The 21380-nt window shown below is 39.2% G+C and overlaps 2 protein-coding genes across 6 annotated transcripts in view; both read left to right on the top strand.

Annotated features, from left to right (window-relative positions):
• Nucleotides 1–1142: 1142 nt before the first annotated feature.
• Nucleotides 1143–8148, top strand: LOC106153396 (uncharacterized). 2 transcript variants are annotated; one of them, XM_086996034.1, is made up of 5 exons: nucleotides 1143–1475; nucleotides 2568–2765; nucleotides 3359–3432; nucleotides 3682–3836; nucleotides 4426–5524. In XM_086996034.1, exons 1-5 carry the CDS (start codon nucleotides 1189–1191, stop codon nucleotides 5305–5307), a joined length of 1596 nt encoding a protein of 531 aa, XP_086852160.1. In that variant the 5' UTR covers nucleotides 1143–1188; the 3' UTR covers nucleotides 5308–5524. The 2 variants fall into 2 exon arrangements, with proteins under 2 accessions (XP_086852160.1, XP_013382757.2); XM_013527303.2 differs by lacking the exon at nucleotides 4426–5524 and adding an exon at nucleotides 6141–8148 and having other exon boundaries at nucleotides 1146–1475.
• Nucleotides 8149–8288: 140 nt separating this feature from the next.
• Nucleotides 8289–21380, top strand: part of LOC106174824 (uncharacterized) — a 44734-nt gene continuing 31642 nt past the window's right edge. For 2 of the 4 annotated variants that reach the window (XM_086996033.1, XM_086996030.1), the window contains exons 1-14: nucleotides 8290–8409; nucleotides 8570–8704; nucleotides 11505–11656; nucleotides 13928–14084; nucleotides 14271–14417; nucleotides 15578–15867; nucleotides 16207–16332; nucleotides 16713–16866; nucleotides 17501–17679; nucleotides 18362–18551; nucleotides 18996–19151; nucleotides 19998–20105; nucleotides 20446–20516; nucleotides 20836–21009. In XM_086996033.1, coding sequence (XP_086852159.1) covers nucleotides 8629–8704; nucleotides 11505–11656; nucleotides 13928–14084; nucleotides 14271–14417; nucleotides 15578–15867; nucleotides 16207–16332; nucleotides 16713–16866; nucleotides 17501–17679; nucleotides 18362–18551; nucleotides 18996–19151; nucleotides 19998–20105; nucleotides 20446–20516; nucleotides 20836–21009 — 1980 coding nt within the window. In that variant the 5' untranslated portion in view covers nucleotides 8290–8409; nucleotides 8570–8628. Of the gene's footprint in view, nucleotides 8705–11504; nucleotides 11657–13927; nucleotides 14085–14270; nucleotides 14418–15577; nucleotides 15868–16206; nucleotides 16333–16712; nucleotides 16867–17500; nucleotides 17680–18361; nucleotides 18552–18995; nucleotides 19152–19997; nucleotides 20106–20445; nucleotides 20517–20835; nucleotides 21010–21380 lie in introns of all 4 variants that reach the window. The other 2 variants (XM_086996032.1, XM_086996031.1) reach the window with 2 other exon arrangements.

Here is a 21380-nt window from a genome sequence, read left to right on the forward strand (position 1 = left end):
ACTCTGTATTCAATTAATGAAAATTGCATTATAGTGTTACAAATAATGCAAATGCACACATATTTACAAAAACCTTGGAAGATGTTGAGATCTAAGATGTAATATATGGTAATAACTTTAAAGGAGCTTGAAGCAGCCCTTGGATCAATTTGTCTTTATAATATTCCAGAATGTGCAACTGTAGAAATGGATGAAAAGGGCACTTGTGTTGAATTAATGACAGTATGTGACAGAAAATGTTTATTGTAGCCAAGAGAATTTTTGTGATACTCTGTAGTAGTCAACAGCGTCATAGTTAAATGATTATATGATGAATGACACTATGGTTTTCATTTTTTGACCAATTTCAAAGTGCAATTTATACTATGTAAAAGGGAATTAAATGAATTTTCCCATTTAAAAATGTACAGTATGAAGAACAACATTTAGAGTTCAGAAAATTGCAGAATAGTCTAACATCAACACTCTGAATGAGGATTGGTAATTATCAATCAATCAGTCGCGTTTATTGTCTCTCGCTCATTATTTACAAAGGCTATGACCTAGTAAAACACTTTGCTTAACCTTGAGCCCTTGTGTTGTGGGTCCAAGGTTATATAAGGTGAGCTGTTTTAATTTGTAATTATTTTACAGTTATGCCAAGTTGGAATGCTAATTTATATAACAATTCACAATTTTATAAATTGTTGATTATTAATTAATTTCTGAATCAAATAAAGAATTTATGATGATGGCAGTATTATGTTATTTCTTTTATAGAACACTTGAAAATGTTTTATTATTGTTATTTCCTTGAGTTTTGTGATATTATCTATGAGTAGTGGCAACAGCTTCTTTGTATCCTCTTACTCAGAATGAGATGGTCAAGTATCCTATAAGCTCTATAGACTCCTGCAAAATGCACCATAGCTACTTTAAAACTGGAATGAGGTTACGGAAATCTCACTGGTGGGACAATACCTGGAGGCGGTAACGCCCCTTAGGTCCTCTAGTTAAAATTATTTTTGCTCCTAAGTGTCCGTATATTTGCTGTTTTGTGTGCGCATTGTAAGTAAGCCTTTAGCGCTAATCGTTTGACCTTTCACTCTGTTAGACAAGATAGATAACCCAGCCCCCAATCAACAAGGTGATAACATTGCACTCCGCTCAGACACACCCCCTTAACTTTGTTCACACATTCACAACGAAATGTCGGACGTACGCTTTGCCATAAGGTTTCCCCTGCTCACGGCGCTCCTCGTTCTCACCTGCCTGGTCCACGAGACGGCTGCGCAAGGCGACGTCATCATTGGCTGTCCGACTTACGGTTGCACGCCTTCGGGAACATTTTCCTCAGTCCTGGGCAATTTCCCTCAGGGAAACGTCACGGTGCGGTGGACGTCGCAAGTGTCCCAGGCCCCCTTGCCGGGGAGTCCGTTAGGGTGCGTTGGGAACGACGTGAACATCGTCTGTCCGGCCATACGGCTTAAAGGAACGTGAGTCGTTTTCTTTCTTTTTTCTTTTCGATTAATGAACGAAAAACGGTTCTCATGTTTTTTATAGGCAAAGGCTTTTGTTTGATTACGGTGAAGGCACGCCAGGAAAAGGAGCCTAACAATATGTTTACCATAAACCCCTTGGCGTTTTTGTTTGAAATTCAGATTGCAAAAACGGTTAAGTAAAAGTTCTTTTGTCAGTGGTCTTAATAATAAATTGATACTTTACCGGTTCATATTTCGTCTGCTTACCGTCAAAATCCATCGCTTCAGAGAAAAGGGTTCTGACAGTCTAGATGTTAGAACCCCCTCCCTCCCCCCCCCCCCCCCCCCCCCCCCCGTTTGCTCAATGCGACAGACAACCCCCCCCCCCAGCCCCTCTTGTTTTTAGCACAAATGGTTGAAAAGCAATTATAGCAACATTTAACATAGGGCCTATATATTTGTTGTTGCAAGAAATGGTAGTTTATCCATTTGATTATATGTATATATTATCAGCGACAGGTGCCCTTATTGTATTATTCACGAGCCAGTCAGTGGTCCAATGAAGAGGTCACGGTATTTACGGGTTAATAGGTTGGATAATGATGTTTATCACTGACCGCACTTACATGTACATAGCAACTTTAGACCAGGAGCCTTATCTCGAAAATGAACTTTAGCCAGCAAATCGGCCTAACCTTTAAGACTAAAATTTGTATCTACTTTGACCCAACAAAAATCCAGCCATAGGCCTACTACAATCAAATGATATATTGCGCCGATTTTATAACAGAAGAGATCTGGTTTGTGTTTCAGGCCAATTCTTTCACTACACCCAGTTGGGTACCTCTGACAACCACTCTCTGATATTGCCTTGAACTCAAATATTTAATCTAAAAGATAAAGACCAATTTGTGAAACCGACCCAAAGTGTTGTCCAAATTACCGTTATTGGCCTAAATAAAGTGCAGGTGGAACACGTGCTTGCTACATTTTATGCGACACATTACGCAAAACAAGGTCTATGGTTCACCATCTACAGTATCGTGTCAGAAATTTAAAGATGACTATTAAAAAAATAAAAATAACACCCAATGTTTCACATTTCAGAGGCTACGTCAGTGTCAACCCAATCAACGGAAGTATTCAATGGACAGACGAGCTCCTCCGTTTCCCGCCACTTCCAATTATGAACATAGGGGGCGACATCATCGCCTGTGATGGCAACAGCCTGGTCTATTACTTTAACAGCGGGAAAATGAACGGAAAGGCGATCACGATGGAACCATCTGAGAGGCCAGTTTATAGGTAAGTCTAAGTCATCGTCCTACATCATATTTACTTACTTATTCTATTTTGTCTATTTATTTATCGGAATGAGTGTATATACTGCATAAGCTTTAAGAGTTAATGCAACTTTAAATTCAACAAACGATCATTGTCGACAGGAATGGTAGTCCGCTAGGAACTATGGTCCCCATTACATTGTACAGGTGACATCCGTCGCAGGCCCGTAGCCGGGGGGGGGGGGGGGGGGGGGGGGGGGGGGGGGGGTTCGGGGGGTTCGAAAGAACCGCCCCTTTTGCTGGGAAAAGGTCCACTCTGGGTAAAATTTGATCTAGGTACATGAAGTTTTTATGGGAAAAGGTCCACTTTTTCAGAAAAGGAACCCCCCCCCCCCTTTGAAATTGCTGGCTACGGGCCTGCGTCCCATATTCTAGCCTTAATACTCCAACTAACCCTAACCTGTACTTACGATATGGCACCACGGACTTCCATTCCCAGGACTACCATTCCTGTCGCACCGTTAACCTTCAATCTTGACGTGATTGTGGTAGCTGAGCTCATCCGGCATTGAGTGCGCCGGTGTTTACTTGATATAATGTTTGTCCTCGTTTCAGTTTGACGATGGCAAATAATAATTTGTTCTTCATCATATCTCGACAATCTGGAAGACTGATCACCTACACCACAGGTTAGAGGCGCTTGACATTAGACAAAAAAAAATAATATATATTTATCCTCGAAAATAGATTGGAATGTCGACTTAAAGTGCTTTAATTATAGGGGCGGGGTTATCGTTTGTGAGGTCCTAATCGGGAAAGAAAAGTAGAAAGTCACTGTCACCTGACACCATCACTCTTCCCCCGTCACATGTCATTGTACGTGTCCCTTGTCATCCGTCACCTGTCATCTGTTTTCATACAGTTCGTTTCCATTTTAGACGGTATACCAATGGGAAGCATTTACATTAACGACAAGATCAACAGCCAGACGGGAGCTTTTGTGCCCATTGCCCAACCAGTCATTGCCGGACATCGGGTCTACATCCTTATGGAATTTAAAGTTAACAATGGAGGCACGCAGCCGTCCGCTCCTGTATGTATTCCGTACCTTTTTTTTTATGAGCTTTATTCTTTGTTTTAGACCTAACGCACACTGTCCAAAGCAGACGTATCGATCACGCGTTGTTTGAACTGCCTTTTGAAGAAAAAATATGTTTTACCTTTACCGGTGTGCTGTAGGTGTTACAAGCATTTATTATTAATCTGCTTTGCTTGCACTCAGCGTGGCGAAACACCGTATAAATTACGCCGAAGGCAAAGGATTTCCTTGTTGAATAACTTTCCTTGCAATGTTCTTTGATCGCCGCTGAAGCACTCAAATTCTTTTGGTGATGTTGCACACATTCTTATTAATTATTAGAATATTTCTCATCGCAATGCCCTTTCAACATCGATTTAGCACGATCTGTAAGTTAACAAATTATATATTTATTGACATGAGTGATGATTTTGCAAAAGAAAATGATTGAATTTGAATTTTAGAATACGGGAAGATGCCTTTCAATTGTGACCTTAACAGAAATATTAAAAAATTATGGTGGAAGCACACGTCCTGATATGACATCATGATTTAATTTACGCTTGCAGTGATTGCTTGTACATAACTAACTGATACATTGTAGGAGATAAGAATCTTCGCGGTCGACCTTCGACGCACTATCAATGACCGACTCCAGATAGCATGGAACTTTACTGTATCTGCGAAGACGAATCAAAAGAACAGACCTACGGTCCTTACTCAAAATGGGGCTCAAATCATGGCGTTTCAGAAAACCATATATGTTATTCTCCCTACGAGAGAAGAAAGCCGCGCCATAAATTACTTTTTGGCTGTACGAGACAGCGGCGACAGCGCATCTCTGCAGTTTGTGAACAGGAATTCTGACGTCATTCGAATGGTAACCAATGGCAACAAATTGAATAAAGACGACTTTCTGGAAGCTCCGATAGATGAACACGATCTCCGAGAAACGGGTATCGATAATGGCCTTTCCGAAAGAGACGCTCAGACGTTCTTCCGGGAGGATAGCCACACTGGTCACCGTCCTCAAAGGGCTTCAGCTGATATCGGAAGTCCTAACCTTAACGCCATCTGGTTAATAACAAGATCCGGCATTTTGGCAAGCATAGACCCAGCAAGTGGTGCTATGCAGCGGACAGTACCATTGAACTATCTGCTCAGAGTGGAAAGATTCAATATCACATCACAACTGATGCTTTACACCGATGACAACGGCAAGGACCCGACCTTACTATTCGCTGGTCTTGCACGCAAGGGACCCGCACCTTTTCTGATTCAGAACTGCGTGTTTGCCGTCGATGTCTCCAGCGTTGGATTGAAGTGGTCTGTCCCGGTGCCAGGTAATGGAACGGTTCAAGGACAGATTATTGGAATTCCAAGTGACAGTGACCCGTCTGTTCAACCAGATCAGCTCGCAGCTTTGTCCATTACAGCAAAGGGACAAGTGCTATTTGCCATTGGCAGTGCTTCTCGACAAAAATAAGTTCAATGTAACAGATAATTAACTTGTATTTGTAATCTCTACAGTACAAGCTGCGCAGTACTGTGGCCAGTAGGGTTAAAAATAACGGGTTGCTCTTGAATGATTATTATTAATTACCGGTACATATTTATTCTTATAAGTCTGACCAGGGAATTATATTTAATATAATTCCCTGGTCTGGCGCAACAATAAACAATAAAATGTGCAATTCTTGATAGGGCTTCTTGGTTTCAATTCCATGAAAATGAGAGTATTATTTCACATAATTATACGATTTGCTTTCCGTGCCCAAATCACATAAAATTGGTTACTATTGCATACGATTTGCCAGATGGAGACATATAGCACTGCATTGACGGAACGATTGAGCGACAGTTGTCTATACTCGTATCGCTGGAGGGGGGGGGGCATGTGAATATCCCGGTGTTTATCGGTGATAGGTGGTTCAAGTCTTCCCGTTATCATCACGCTTATTTCACTAAAGCGGCTGGGTCACTAATTTAAGCACTGCAGATTCACCTTTCAAATTGTTACGCACCTACAGTGAATGAAAGCAAGCAGCAAGATGATCGAGAAGTGGTAAAAGTTCTTGGTTCGTGAGTTTATACCTATTCTTTTTTTATTTGCAAATGTTCTTTTCAATTCGATGTTCATAGTGTTTTGGCTGGCTCAACCCATGGATTAACGTAAGACTTTCAACTTCCAAATAATTTAAGACATATAAAGCATTTATTAAGAAAGCTTTTAGTGTGTTGAAAAATTGAGATAAGAAAGTGTTTATTTCGTATTGCCAAATGCTAATTTTCATTTTATCCCGTTCGTGAAATTTCCAGATACTTCGTCTGTACGCGGTTGACTTAAGAGACATCATGGTCCAAATCATCAAAGTCATTTGGATTTATAATTTCACCAGCGAGGTGGAGACCCCCAGATCCTTTCTGGGTGACATAGGAGGATACCTACCGAATGATGACCCAAGCGGCCCTCGCCTGATGGTGTATCGCCATTACGTCTACTTGGTTATCCCAGCAGAGACGAACGACGTGGCCTCCAGTGGGACAAACGGCGTAAAGAACCGACTTCTGGTTTTCCATGATAACGGAACAAGTGGGACGCTAAAGTACACTCAAGATCTTGACGTCGTAAGAATGGCGGCGGAAGAGAGTCTCAACACTGCCGTTCCGAAGCCGCATCATCCGCCACAAAACCAAGGGCAACGGAGCCAAATTAATAGAGCCTCGGATAATTTACGAGCTATTTTTGGACAGGAAGTTTATGACATTCCTGAAAGGTTCATGGGTTTGGCCAAACCTGTCGCCCGAGGCCCGGTACGTCTACGGCGAGATTCTACGCTGCGATTCCACCCTTCTGCTCATCAACAGCGTATCAAAGAATCAAATCCAGAAGTTCAAGCCATTTGGCTTGCCACTCGATCTGGCGGCCTCTGCCGCATGAAGTACGACGACGGTGATATACTGACCACTCTCCAGTTGTCAAAGGCATTAAACGTCTCTTCGTTTAACATGACGTCAGAACTGATGATCATTTCGTCACAAGATGGCAATGCACAGGGTCCAGTACTCGTATTTGCCGGCATCGCAGAAACCGCTACGTCAGCAGCAAAGAATGGTGACGTCCCGTCTATGTCAATATTTTACAACTACATGTACGTCGTGGATATCAAAGGTTCTGTCAAACTGGCTTTGCCTGTACCAATGAACGGGACGGTCCATGGGCAAATTATGGGCATACCGACCGACGATGACCCCTCCCGACAGTCGGATCTTCTTGTGGCGTATTCCCGTGTCAGCGAAGGCAATCAGTTGTTTGCATATGGATATCACAAAACAAAATGACGTTTTTTTGCATCTTAAAGGGATAATAACTCTTCGTTTCGGCCAAAAAATGAATTTTCCTGGAGTAAACAACAATTTTTCCATACTTACCAATGGTTAATGAATCCATTTTTACATTCAAAGTAAGTCCCTGGTTTTTTTCTAAAAAGTTTGGTTTTTTGTTAAAATCTCTTAAGACATTTTAACAGAGTATAGCCATCAATGGAGGTCACGTTGTCTAAAGACAAGCTCAGATGTCAGAATAATAGCTATAACTGCCGTTTTTGTAGTAAAACAGAATTTATTATATTTCTATGAGTTGTTCACAATGTTTTTATTGTGAAATATAGATCACATACGAAGAGTTATTATCCCTTTAAATAGTTATTTCATAAGTGAGTTCTGCCACAAAAATCAGGCGAATTATATTACAAAAATCAAGTATGTCTGCAAAAGATAGTTGAAAATATTTCAACCAGCAGCAGTTCCTCTTTGACTGCGGTTGTATGGCTTTCCTATTGGAAATTTACACATATTTTTGCATGCATTGTTTATGAAACCGTAATGCATTCCTACTTTGATAAACTGTAAAATTACCTTTTTTCACTTTTGCCTAACATTTTCAGATGTGCAACAGAAAAATAAGGGTGAATGAAATAAACTAATTTTTGAAAAATAAATGCTAGAGAATTTTTTCAAAAAAATATATTATCAAATAAATTTGATCTTGAATCGCACAATGGACGCCATGACACTACTTCGTTGCACGGTGAACACTTGTGCAGTTCTAATGAAAATTGAATCATCTCCAGCCTCGCACGGACTGGGTATGATAAACGTCATCACAAAACGATCACATCAACCAAGTGCACAATGCTCAGTTGGATACCCGTGCGTGAATGACGACTTAAAAACCAAATCACAGAAACTGCCAAATTTTAAAGTTATCGTGTCATGACGAATTTCTTGGGCTTTCGGTCAGATTCTAAAATTTGTCCAAACGCAGCCCAGGCCTGCGATATGTCATCAAACAGAGATAAGCCACTTGTCCCAGACAGCCTGTACCCTGGAGACCCTGAATGGGGGCCCGGTGCAGCGTAACCTCGCGCTACCGCCACACAAGGTGCTCTGTGTCGTCCCTATCTTGCCACGCATAAGTGTAGAGAGTGTTTAAGGTCACAAGGAACTTGACGTACTCCTTTTTTCTGATTGGGCGCTCACTGTGCCACGGTGCCTCAGCGGAGAGATTTCTGCTTCTACCATCTGAGTAAGTGCCCCCAAATCGAGGAACGGCCCATGGTTTTTTAGCTGAGACACGTCTTTCGTTACTGCCAACTTTAAATAGCGCTCGACGCTGCGGGTTTTCACTAAAAAAGACGTTTTTACTGCATACTCTCGGGTGATTTTGACATTTTGTTTTCTTACAGAGAGTGATAACCGTTCAACTTTTGTCTTGTCTCTCACCTGTTAGTTTTCGTTACCAACGATGGCATCTTTGAAGATTCTTCTTGTATGGGCAAGTACCTTGATGCTCGGAGTGTATGGACAAACAGCTACCCCAGGTAATGCTATTTTTTTGTTTTATATCCAAATGAATTTTAATTTTATTCTTAGTTTGATTCTTTTTCTTTATTTCACATTTTATTATACGTTTTCACAAGGATTGTGACTATTTTTTTATTTGTTTTACTTGAATTTGTTCAGACCCTCTGATCAAAGCATAGGCTTTTGAAAATGCAAATCCTGTCCGTAACTGTTTTACCAGTATATACAACATAAAATTATTTTAAAGCTCGTCTTGTAAGAGAGGAAAAGACTTGCTTTACCAATGAATTATACCTCAGTGATACGACTTGTAAAATCGCTGTATGATACACCCCATTTATCCCTTATAAGCACAAAAGTAAACTGTTGTTCAAAACGACAGATAAAAAAATTAAAGATTCACACTTTTATTGCAATTCAAATATGCTCCACTGAGGGCAAATTTCTCACTAATTTCGGTATCATTTCTTCTTCTGAAGTTTCTGTTACATCGGGCTTTCACTTCCGCATGAAAAACGAATGTTGGTCTACTACAACAAATATCAGTATTTTAAGTTCAATAACTTTGATGTATGAGTTTGATGGTGACTTTGACCCATTCCCATACGTGGCTTAGATATCTGGCACGCCTACGATAGTAAATAACTCCCTAACAGCTTCCGAAGGCTTGCCAGACATCAGAGCCGCTTACGCTGAAAGCACCTCAGCGAGAAACCCCTCGGAGATGGGTCAACCCTGCTTGATTGATCTGAAGTTTAAGATATGAGAACGGACTCTTTGAAATATCGTCAAAGACCCAACTTTAAAGGGTGGTGAAAGTGGCCAAAAAGATGTCCTCCAAGCAGATGAAAAGGGACACAGTGACTCAAGTTAGATGATGATAACGACGATGCACACATACATAGGTTAACACATCACAGAAGTTTCTTAAGGTTACACAAGCTAATTAAATAGTGCTATCGTGAAGTAATACATGTCACGTATCAACGCAGCGATGTATTTTCATCCATCATCTTCCACAACGGCGGCCACTTGGGATTAGGGCACGGCATAAGGAATTACATAAACTAGTGTGAAAAATTTATAAGTCCTTAGAATGTATCTGTTTTTTAAAAAAACTTTTGTAATAAACAACATTAATGTGAAAGTGTAGAAGACAGTTTCCATTGTGGATAAAAAGGAGTAATATAAGTAAAAAAGAATAAAGTCCAGGTTGTCCTTTCTTAGTTAACAAGCAAGCTGTAGGAGGTTTTAGGTTTTGCCATCAAATATGGGCCGTGGGCCGCATACCATTTCGAATCAGCATGAAGACGCTCTCAATCTGCTTACAAATAAACCAAAACCAAAAGAGATTGCACATCCTCAGATTGGGTGAACGTTATCTGTCCCGAATCCCAACAATATTAAAATCTTGCCAGCACTCGATATTTTTATCAGTGTCTTAGGGTGCGTTCACAATGAAACTATCGTTTTAGATAGATCGACCCAACTGCACGAGGACTCTCGCCGAAGAGTGAATGACACGCCTCTTCGTGCAGCTGGGGGGAGGGGGGGAGAGAGAGAGGGTGCCTAATTTTTGTGTGCGTTCGGCTAATGGAAGCTTCTTCACTTCGTTTGGAGTGCGATCGAGTTGGATCGTTTACCTTGTACACTGTCCGATAGTTTCTTTGGGAACGTGGCCTTAACGTGAAGGTCAATACGGTCCGTAATCTGTTACTATAAAAGCGTGTACATCGTGGTATTATTAGAATCAAGATCAATATTGGTTTAGTTAAAGTGCAAACACCAGTGATATTGATGACATTAATATTTTGGCACGTCAAAGGAGACAGAGAAAGAGTGAGCGTTTGGCCCCTGTTTCCCACCGGTATATTGTTTAGTGTTAAGATGGGGCTTTATTCCTTCCTATTCATATTTTTCGTTTTCCTGTATCAGTAAGATTTGAAAACTTTCATGCTGAAAACTTTTATTTAGCCAGCCGCGTATACTTGCTGTTGCTGCATTTCTAGACAACATATGCGCACCAGCGTACATGTAGATGCTCGATTGTAAAGGCGGCAAAAGGAATGTTCTTAAACGGTGGACCACATAATGTCTACTTTTGTTTCTCAGTGTCAGTTGTGCAGACAGTCGATGACAAAGAGTTGGCAAAACTAAAAAACTTGGTTTTGTTGCCTTGATGTAAACCTTTAAAGATGGGCCTCATTTTAGAGGATGGTGAATTTTACGCTTCAAGCCCACTCCGAAGACATCTGGGTCACGTAAAAGTTTAAATCAACCCGTGTTGTAGAAACTTTCTTTAATATGACTTTGTCATATACTGAGGTTTAGTTTGGCTTCACATTTGACTTTAAAGAGCACAATGTGATAAAGGTATGCCACACCTACCCTCTATCAGGGCCACTGATTAATTTTTCTAGAGCTAGATATTAACAGATATGTCTCAAGTTAAATAGATGGCTAATCTCTGTAGCCTCAGCAAAAATGTCCACAGAATAATAACTGCGGCCCTGATAGAGGGTAGGCCAAACCGGGACGGTTTTAGCTTAAGCAAGCCTCTAAGAAGAGGTGATCATTAAAAACAAACCGTTCTAATGTGTAAAAGCTGGTGCGGTTCCCAATCTAGCAATCACTGACCTACACAAAATGTGACTTAAATTTGGTGCAATACAGTTAAGTACAGTAAAAGCTGACTTAAGGCGTTTTGGATTCCATTTATAACCAAAACTGAACTCCTTCTGTTGAATTGCGTGGCCCAAAACTGGCAAGAGGGCTTCTGTTTTTCACTTTAATTGTTTTCATTTCATGTTTCAACAGCGTGTTTGATATCGACCCCGTCGCAATACGAGTACAAATTTGTTCGGGACGTTTCACGTGAAACCAATGCCACATTTGAGGTGAAGGCGGCAGAAAATGCTCACATCATCCTGGCACCTGATTTGGCTTTGCAGACAGATACAAGCGGAAGGGTAGGTTATATTTCCCAGTGAGTTCTCAAAAGTATCTCTATTTGTTTATAAATTTAAAAACCAAGGTCCGTTTCCGGTACAACTAAGCACATTGCCAGGAAGATTGCTTGTAATATATATTATCATTTTTATGTACAGACACAGATGTGTCTGTACATATAGCCGTCATCTGCGTCTGTCGTCGCCGTCGTCGCCGTCGTCGCCGTGCACTTTTACCGATAACACGATAAGTGGAAAACTGTTTTTTCTTTTGGCTTGAAACTTACAGAACTGATGAATATTCATAATACGCAGGTCAAGTTCGAAAATCAGCATGATCGGGTCACTTATAGGGAATTTATGCTGTTTTTTCACTTTTTTCAGCATATATGCAGCACCGATAACACGATAAGTGGAAAACCGTTTTACCTTTTGGCTTGAAACTTACAGAACTGATGAATATTTATAATACGCAGGTCAAGTTCGAAAAAAAGCACGATCGATAAGTGGAAGGCAGTTTTACTTTTTGGCTGTATATTTACAGAGCTGATGAATATTCATAAAACGCAGGTCAAGTTCGAAAATCAGCATGCTCGGGCCATTATTGTAGAAGTTATGCTGTTTTTTCACTTTTCAGCATATATGCAACACTGTAAACACATTTCAAGGAAAACTGATAGGCCTGTTGTCATGAAACTCACAGGAGTAATCAATCTTACTAAAACGCAGGTCAAGTTTGAAAATAGGCATGTTCGGGCCACTATTTTAGTAGTTATGCTTTTTTTCACTTTTCAGCATATATGCAACACTGTAAACACAATATAAGAAAAACAGATAGGCCAATTGTCATTAAACTCACAGGAGTGGTCATTCCTGCTAAAACACAGGTTGAGTTTAAAAATCAGCATAATCGGGCCATTTTTTTAAAGAAATGCCGTTTTTTCACATTTCCTCAGATTCAATTCTTAGGCATGTTAACAGTTTCATAATTTAATTAACAAGATACATAAAAGTGTTTGTTTGGCATTTCCTGCATCTTTACAACATTGTTAGTTGATTATGTAAAAATGATGGTAAACTTGTTATCGTGTATTGTGTAATTAAGTTTCAAAAATGGAAATAAACTCATATCATTGCAGTTTGACAGATTCAATCATTCACTATGTTCAGAATCTCAGAATGGAAGAAATTGGACATTTAACACTGCTCTATTGATGTTATTCCCATCTCATCAATTTTCCTAATTGATCATATAAAACGGCAGTAAACTATTAATTTTGTTTTATGTTAAAAATTGTTAAAAATGGGGAAAAAACATTTCAGAACAGTACTGTCTTGTTTACATTTTGGCATTTTCAAGTTGTGACTTTGAAGTTCCATGGGCCTGAAGACCTTTGCTTGTCACATTTTCTGAATATCCATAATACTAATATTTTATTATTAAAATTGATGGTCATTATGCTGTTAAACATTATGTAATATTGCATCAAAATTTGAAAAAAAAAGCTATTTTGGGCACTGCTCCTTGATGACCATTTAAGAAAAAACATTCCACTTACTGTCCTCAAACTTACAGGAAAGAAACATGGGATTAAAATACAGCTTCAGTAGGCAATGCAGCCTGTTTGGCAATTCTTACTGCCAGTTAAACAGTTTTTTTGTGAAAATTTAATTTTTCACATATTGGCATTTTCAAGGTGTGACCTTGAAGTTCCACAGGCTTGAAGACCCATGCTAGTCACATTTTCTGAAAATCCAAGATACGTATATTTTATTATTAAAAATTGACGGTCATTATGCTGTTAACCATTATGTAATATGGCATCAGAATAGAAGAAAACACAATTTTGGGTGCTGCTGCCATGATGACCATTATGGGAAAACCATGTTACTTATGATTGCCAAACTTTCAAAAAAGAAATACAGGACTAAAATGCAGCTGGAGTTGGAAAAGCAGTCTAATTGGCTTCCTTTTTCTGGAAGTTATACATTTTCAAAGTGTGAACTTGTTACACATTTTACTTACATTGATATTACCTGTTGAGCATAATTAAAATTTGATGTTGAATTTGCAGTTTAACATAATGTACTTTTGCATCAGAATTGACAGTACCCTATTTTGTGCATAGTTATTTCCTGTTTTTTGTCTGTACATTTGACAGCTTTGCTGCCTTGTTATTTGCTGCCTTTACAAACCTTTGTTTCCTTGGGTTTTGTCACTACCAGATTAAAACACAATTACCCAACGAACTAGTTGTGGTAATTCTGGTTTCTTCGTGGTTTGTTTTGCAGACCGGGGCGCCTGGCTTTGAGATTGTCATTGGCGACAACAAGAACTCAGAATCATGTATTCGCAATGGAACCCAAGGCCCCTGCCTAGTGACTGTGAAGACCCCGAACATTCTTGACGGGAATGGCAAGCTTTCCTTTTGGGTATCGTGGGCAAAAGGTTAGCAAAGAGTCCCAGCAACAAGTCCTTCTTCTTTAATGGAAAATCGACACAGTTATTAACGACAAAAATATCCAATTTGAAAGTCTGTCAATCTAATGTGGCTAGTTCTATGTCACAGGGCAAAAATTACAGGCGTCAATGTAACTAAACCATTTAAGTGAAGTTTGTAACTTTTCTGTTTAGGAGTTATAAAAGTTGGGCGTGGCAAAGTTGTGGGCGTCGACACCTTCATGCAGTGGAAGTCCCCCGGCTCAGTCGACGTGCGTAAGATGTTTGTGGCAACCGGTTTTGGAGCCAAAGGCGAATGGCAGTTTCCAGTTTGCGACAAAGGTAACTAGAGAGAACTGCAACAATATTTGATCATTTGTATGTAATTGTTGTCTACGCAAATGATACAATGTTAAGAAGGTGATTTCGATTTTTAGGTGAAATGATATAATAAAAATCATTATTTACTAAGGGACTAAATATTATAATGTTATGCTGCAATTGTTCTTGTTTCACAATAAGTATACATTTTGGCAAAGCAGTGACTGCTGAAATTGAATAACCGGTAACATTAAAGGGATAACAACTCTTCGTTTAGGCCAAAAAATGAATTTTCCTGGAATAAACAACAATTTTCCATACTTACCAATGGTTAATGAATCCATTTTTACATTCAAAGTTAGTCCCTGGTTTTTTTCTAAAAAGTTTAGTTTTTTGTTAAAATCTCTGAAGAGATTTTAACAGAGTATAGCTATCAATGGAGGTCACGTGGTCCAAAGACAAGCTCAGATATCAGAATAATAGCTATAACTGCCGTTTTTGTGGTAAAACAGAATATATTATATTTCTATGAGTTATTCACAATGTTTTTATTGTGGAATATAGATCTCATACGAAGAGTTATTATCCCTTTAAGTGGACATTGATATTAAGTTCGAAAAGCATTCTACTGGCTTGTGGTCCTTTTAAGCAAAAATACATGTAGTTAGATATATGTTTATATGCTTGGCTCTACTAAATTGACAATAGACATAGTCTGGTGACATATCGTAGCCCAATAAAATCACGGTTTGCTTTTTGGTTTGATTGAAAAAAGTATTTAAGATTGCATTAGAAATGCAGTTTAGTTGGATACAATTCTAAGCAGTCAGTGCTTAGAACAAATGTGGAGTAGTCGATTTGTTAAACAGGGCGTTCAAGAATGCGAATGCGGCGATTGAAATAGTTGATTGTAGTATCCTTTACAGATGGGTAAGTTTTTGTAAGGTTCTTCAACCAAGATCTGTAGTTGCACCGCCCCTTCGCGAGGTACCTGTTCACGATGAGGCATGCGACATTTTCCAAAGTAAAGTTATATGTCTATTGGTCCGAAAAACTCTACTGAAGGAGTTTTTGATAGTTCCATTTTACCATCTTTCTGTACCAGCTTTCGCCTTTAAACTGTGTTGCTAACTGGTAAAAGAAATTGTATTTGTTGTACATTAACGAGTCTTCTTTTACAGAGTGTGGCAAGGATGTCAATGCGGACGTTCTGTTCGTTATTGATGAATCGGGAAGCGTAGGGCGCGTCAATAATGAAAAATTGAAAAAGTTTTTAGCCGATTTGGTCCTTCAGCTACCCGTGGCGCAAGACAAGATCAGGGTTGGAGTTATCAGTTTTTCTACCCGTGTAAGACATCACTTTTCTTTGAACCAATTCGACAAACCACGTGACGTTGCAGACGCCATTATGAACATGAATTATTCTTCCGGTGGGACAAACACTGCGGACGCTTTGTGGTATGCTCAACGGGTAACGTATCAAGAATCCTTAACAACATTGCTTTGACGGATTTTGTTTATTCATTTCTCTATTTATTATTATTATTATTATTATTATTATTATTATTATTTCAGCCAAACTATGTAATAATTCAATTATGCTATTGACTCAGAAAGGTGTCTTATAAACAATATCTATAATTGAATAATGTCTATATGATAAATGTCTGTTATAGTTGACTAAAATACCGGAGTGTGTGTGTGCGTGTGAGTGTGCCACTCCAAGGTGAAATGAAAAAACAATTACTAACATGGCTCACTACAAAATTAATTGGAGAAACTAAAGTATATACCCTTTTTTCTTTACTAGACCTCTTTTTCCAAAGCTTCGGGGGACAGAAGCACAGCGCCTAATTTGTTGTTTCTGTTTACTGATGGGTACTCGGTGCAGAGCCCAGTATCTGCGGCAGGAAATGCCACCAAAGCTGGAATAGAGGTGCGTTTAAATTGCAAAGACGAATGCCCCCCCCCCCCCCCCTCCAACGAATCTTTGCTTGCCTCGTCCCTACACTTGGATTCGATGTTTTATTTCAGTTATTTATGTAATGGTTTACTTCCAAATGGCTGATCAGTCATTTAGAATACCATTTCGTCTTGTATATTTCAGAAGGTACCATCGACATCAGTAACTTTTCCTTTTTTATGAGGGGGGAATATAGTTTTTTAAGTCTGAATTGGGAGATTTAAGCAGCCTTGCGTGATATGTAGACATAGAAAAGATGCCTTTGGAAAATTGGCAAACGCGTACAGAGTACTAATAAATTTTGGCTCTCTTTTACGAAAATACACCCCATAACCTTTTTGTTTTACTTCTAGATATTCACAATAGGCATTGGAAGAGGCGTGTCGATTCCGGAAATTACGCAGATTGCCAGCGAGCCAAAGATCGATCACGTGTTTACAGTGGCGGGATTTGACGCCCTGACAACCATTAAGAACACACTGGGAGCAAAGTTTTGCGCTGTTAAAGGTGGGTCAACCGCGAATCAAAAACCTTGAAATCGTGCAAGAATACTATCTCCAGCTTTGCCATCCCTCTTTAAGACCACAGGTTGATTTTCGGTACAGGGGTCCAGCTAGGCGACTAGCATGGAATTGACGCCATCACTCAGTTTGTCTGATCTGGGAGATCTATAGTGTCGCTCCTTACTTTGCGATGAGTTCAAAAAAGACACTGAAAACACTCTCTCTCTCTCTCTCTCTCTCTCTCAGCATTGTTTGTTGTTTCCAGTAAACTGCAGAGGCGTGTTGGTACTAGGTAGTAGAGATGTAGAGTTCCAGTGTTTTCTGAAACTCGGGGTGGCCAGCTGAGACACGAGAACACAATAGTCACATTTGAAAAGACGACTCGCTTATTTATATGAAAAAATGGTTGTATTGTGCCTATATCGCAATGTTGTAGTATATTTTTGCAATGTGGTTTTGTTAATGTGTGTGCGTGCGTGACAGTAGTAGTTTTTAGTAGTGCTTTGTATCATTTATTTCTTGACTCCAGTAAATCTTTTTTTTTTTTTTTTTTTTTTTTGGCAAAAGAAAAAAAACTGTCGTAGGTGAGGCGTAAGCAATTCTGCAGCTCATTACGTGTTTTGCACTCTCTTCCTTAGACAACAGCTTCTGGAAGACAGGAGAGACCAAAAACGTGCTTAACATCATTCCTAAATCCAAAACTTGCAAGAGAGGCATACGGGCTTCCGTGGCCTTGGGGTCTCCCATGGGTAACGACGCCACCAGGACCATTGACGTCGACTTCCCGATGAATTTTACCGAAAAACCTTATGTACAGGTAATGTAGAGATCGCATTCAGTGCGAATGTTGATGCTGTGTTTTGTCAAAAACTGTTAGATAAAGAATGTGTCGTATATAAAATATAATATTATTAAACAAATGAAACACAGCCCTCAGTGAATTAGTCATGGGTACGTGCTCTATTTGATTTATTATCCCATCATCATTTGTTATTGTCCACCAAAGTATGAAGGAATGACAGCAATGATACAGGTAGTGTCAGCTAAATTTAGTCTCAGCTATGCTTACAGTAATTCTGCTAATCTCCTTAATATTTTAGTGAACCATGAAGTGAACCATGAGAAATTAATTTGAAATGTGACTCTGTAATGATATAATAATATAATGTAGGTTACTTCTTGGTATAGACGTCGTTGATATTATTGACTTACCAAAATTTTCATGGGAAGTACTCAGTAAATCTGCTTGAAATTAACTTTTTTAGTAAAACGAGGTCTTGCAAAAGTGAATTGTAATAGTGTTTAGAAGTAAAACCCAGGCAAAATTTACAGAATAGGGTAATAATGTTCCTGACCCTTCAGAGGTCTAGCATTCTACAAGCGGTATAATAAATTGACATGTACCAGTATGTAGACATTGCACAAAGAGCTTGGAATAGTTTAACAATTTATATATGTAAAAAGTACATGCACTAGTATGACTCGTGGTTGTGCTCCAGGCCCACGTCAAAGGACACCAAACATACGAGGACAAGTGGGAAACGAAAATTGTCGATGTTACGCCTACTGGCTTCAAGGTGGAGGTGAAGAGGGTATTTAAAAAGAATGTAAATTATCCTCCGAATCTCCCCAAGTCGAAATTGGACCCTCGCATGGAAACACCAACACTGGAATATGTGGCTTACTTAGGTTCGTCGTGTGTGTTTGTGTGTTTGGGCGCGTGTTTGTCGATCATTGCAACATAAATGATTGGCGTTTAATTGTGCTATTAATGTATCAATTGTTACCAGGAATTCGATAATGTTTGAGGATGTTTTGGGAGTTTAGTTCTTCATCTATAAGCTGCATCTTGTGCTGAAAAGATGTTTATTTAGCATTTTAAGAAATACAAAGTTACTATCTACCTATCTGTTCTATTCTATTCTTCACCCCTTTGGTTATTTATTTATTTACAACAATTACGCGTAGATATCATGTTCAAAGTACTTTTAGTGTAATAGTGGACCTTCATCACGTAATACGCAATTAAATGTTTTGTACAATGTAGCAACTTTGCTTAACTCAAGCATTACGGAGTGTTGCACGTTTTGCAAAAATTAGTCCAGTAATAATTTATCACCCTCTGTACCGCAGGCCCAGTGTGTTTCCAAACTGATGTTGTTAATGTCGGTCCTAGTTCAACCCCCACCAAGGTCATCAAGGTCACGTTTCCAAACGCATTCACTATCCCACCATTAGTGAATTTTAAGGTCAAAGGCCAGGAGAGAGGATTTCTGGAACAATATAAAGGTATAGTGAGTGATGTCGTACATTGCCGCGTGTGCTATCTAATGATGGCAATCAGTAGATCGTTTCTACGCAATATATTCAGAGATCGATATAATCTTGATTCGGTTATAGGGCAGTTTTGATGAAACACGACAACTTCCTCTTGGTATGTATGTCAATGTATTGTACATTGCCCCCTACTACGAAATATGCCTTGAACGCCTCTCGCTGACTCTCGTTGAGTTCTGGCATATATCGTTCTTTTGACAGTGTACAATCTCACATTTAACACCTCACAAGCAAAAAAAAAAGTTTGGCGGATATCACATTTGCACGGAAAACGGCAGAGGGCGAAGAAGAAGTGGAATATTTCATCTAAGACAGATTAATTTTTTACCAGTATTAGAGTACATCTATGCCATCTCAGATGCCTCATTGTAAATAAGCTCAGTGATTTGAGGAGAGTAATTATGAGAATGGAGATGTTCCATTATTATTATTAAGTATTACAGGTTTGCATTACCACGCTTTCAGACATACATGCTACTTTATAATGCCATAGTAACACGTATCATCATGGTAAGGCAGTTGCCCCTTCTCCCGGATGTTTTTGAAAAAAATCTGTACAAAGTGTTTTGTCCCTCGCTTTTCCTTCAGTTGACGGCTAGATGAGTAATCCAACTGAATGTATATGTAGACCTTGATCAACTTCCAACCATTAATTTTTCAGTGTACGGCCCTGATGATAGAATCTGTGGGCAGTGTTGCCACTTACAACATCTTACTGGCACTTACATTTACAGAGGATACGTTTTCCGTCGTGTAGATCTGGGAAAGAAATATGGAATTTTGTTATGTTTTCTACAGGTAAAATAATTAAAGTTACGAAGACTGGATTTGAAATTGAGGTCACCAAATCTGACAACAAACCATGGACCCAAGAAACGGTTGACCTAATTTGGGAGGCAGAACTCGGTAAGGCGTCTAAACGGCAATTCATTTACATATGCGGTGATTATCCACACGATATATAAGGTTTCAATTCACAGAAGGAAGTGCAACATTACCACGTCACATATATTTTTAACTACCACATATATTTCTTATCGTCATTTTAACATTACCAAAAGCATTATAAACAAAAGAACAACTTGCATTAAGAAATATGAAGTTTACAATCCTTTGCACACGCAAAAACTATATACAAGGCATATTGGGATCCATTGTATACCGCACGGAGATGCAGTGGAGTACAGTATTTTAGATGCAGACTTTTATGTTATTTAATCCTGTTCACAATGCGGCGTTCTTTCAGGTCCGTGTACTTGTAGAGCCGTTGGTGATCCCCATTTCCAAACCTGTGACGGGCAGCAGATCCATTTCCAGGTAAAAAAAAGGGAAATTAAAATTGCTCGGTAGAGCAAGGACTTGTGAACTATAATGAATTAATCTAGCATAAATAAAATAACATATCGTAAAAACAAAGGAACGATTTATAATGGCACTGAGTACAATATAAAATCTCTGACAATACGAGTGCGTTGGAAAGAAGAGGCCTGTTAGTCTGTTCGACCGACTGCATACATTGAGAGTCCCAGTGTAGTAGGCTACGCATATTACCTAGTTCGACAAAATGCATTGTGAACGGTCATCTAATTAGGTACGGCGTCCGTTTTATATACTCACATTTCATGTTTCACCTCAGGGCACGTGCACTTACGTCATGGCTGCCGTGTGTAGCTGTAATAGAAACCTGCCGCGTTTTGAGGTACGGGTTAAACCAGAGCGCCGGCACGGGAGCACTATGTCATGGACTCGTTATGTTGAAGCAAGCCTCGGGCCGGTGGTAGTGAGGCTGGGGCCGGGAAAGAATGTCACGGTAATATTTTTTATTGTTATTTCGACAGTTATTATTTATGAAACCCTTATTTCCATGGTGATAGATTTCTTCAATAATGTAGACTGAATACAAGCAAATATGTTTAAACATATTTTTTTAAAATTTTGTTTTAAGATTAGCAATGCATGATGATAGTATGGTGTGCAGATAATTGTGCTAGTGATGGCATTATTGTTATATCTGTTTATCATTTTAATTTCATCCCCAAGGTCATAGAACTTAGTAAAGATCATTGTAAGTCAGTTAAAAATAGGAGGTAAACAGTGACAGACATTCTGTTGTCACAAATAGTTTGTTGATCAGTAGAAATCTTTATATTCAATTGGCCGTATGTGAACTAAATAATCTGA

This window comes from Lingula anatina, chromosome 9 (genome assembly GCF_051362555.1).
Source record: "Lingula anatina isolate TDL-2025a chromosome 9, LinAna3.0, whole genome shotgun sequence".
Taxonomy (NCBI): domain Eukaryota; kingdom Metazoa; phylum Brachiopoda; class Lingulata; order Lingulida; family Lingulidae; genus Lingula; species Lingula anatina.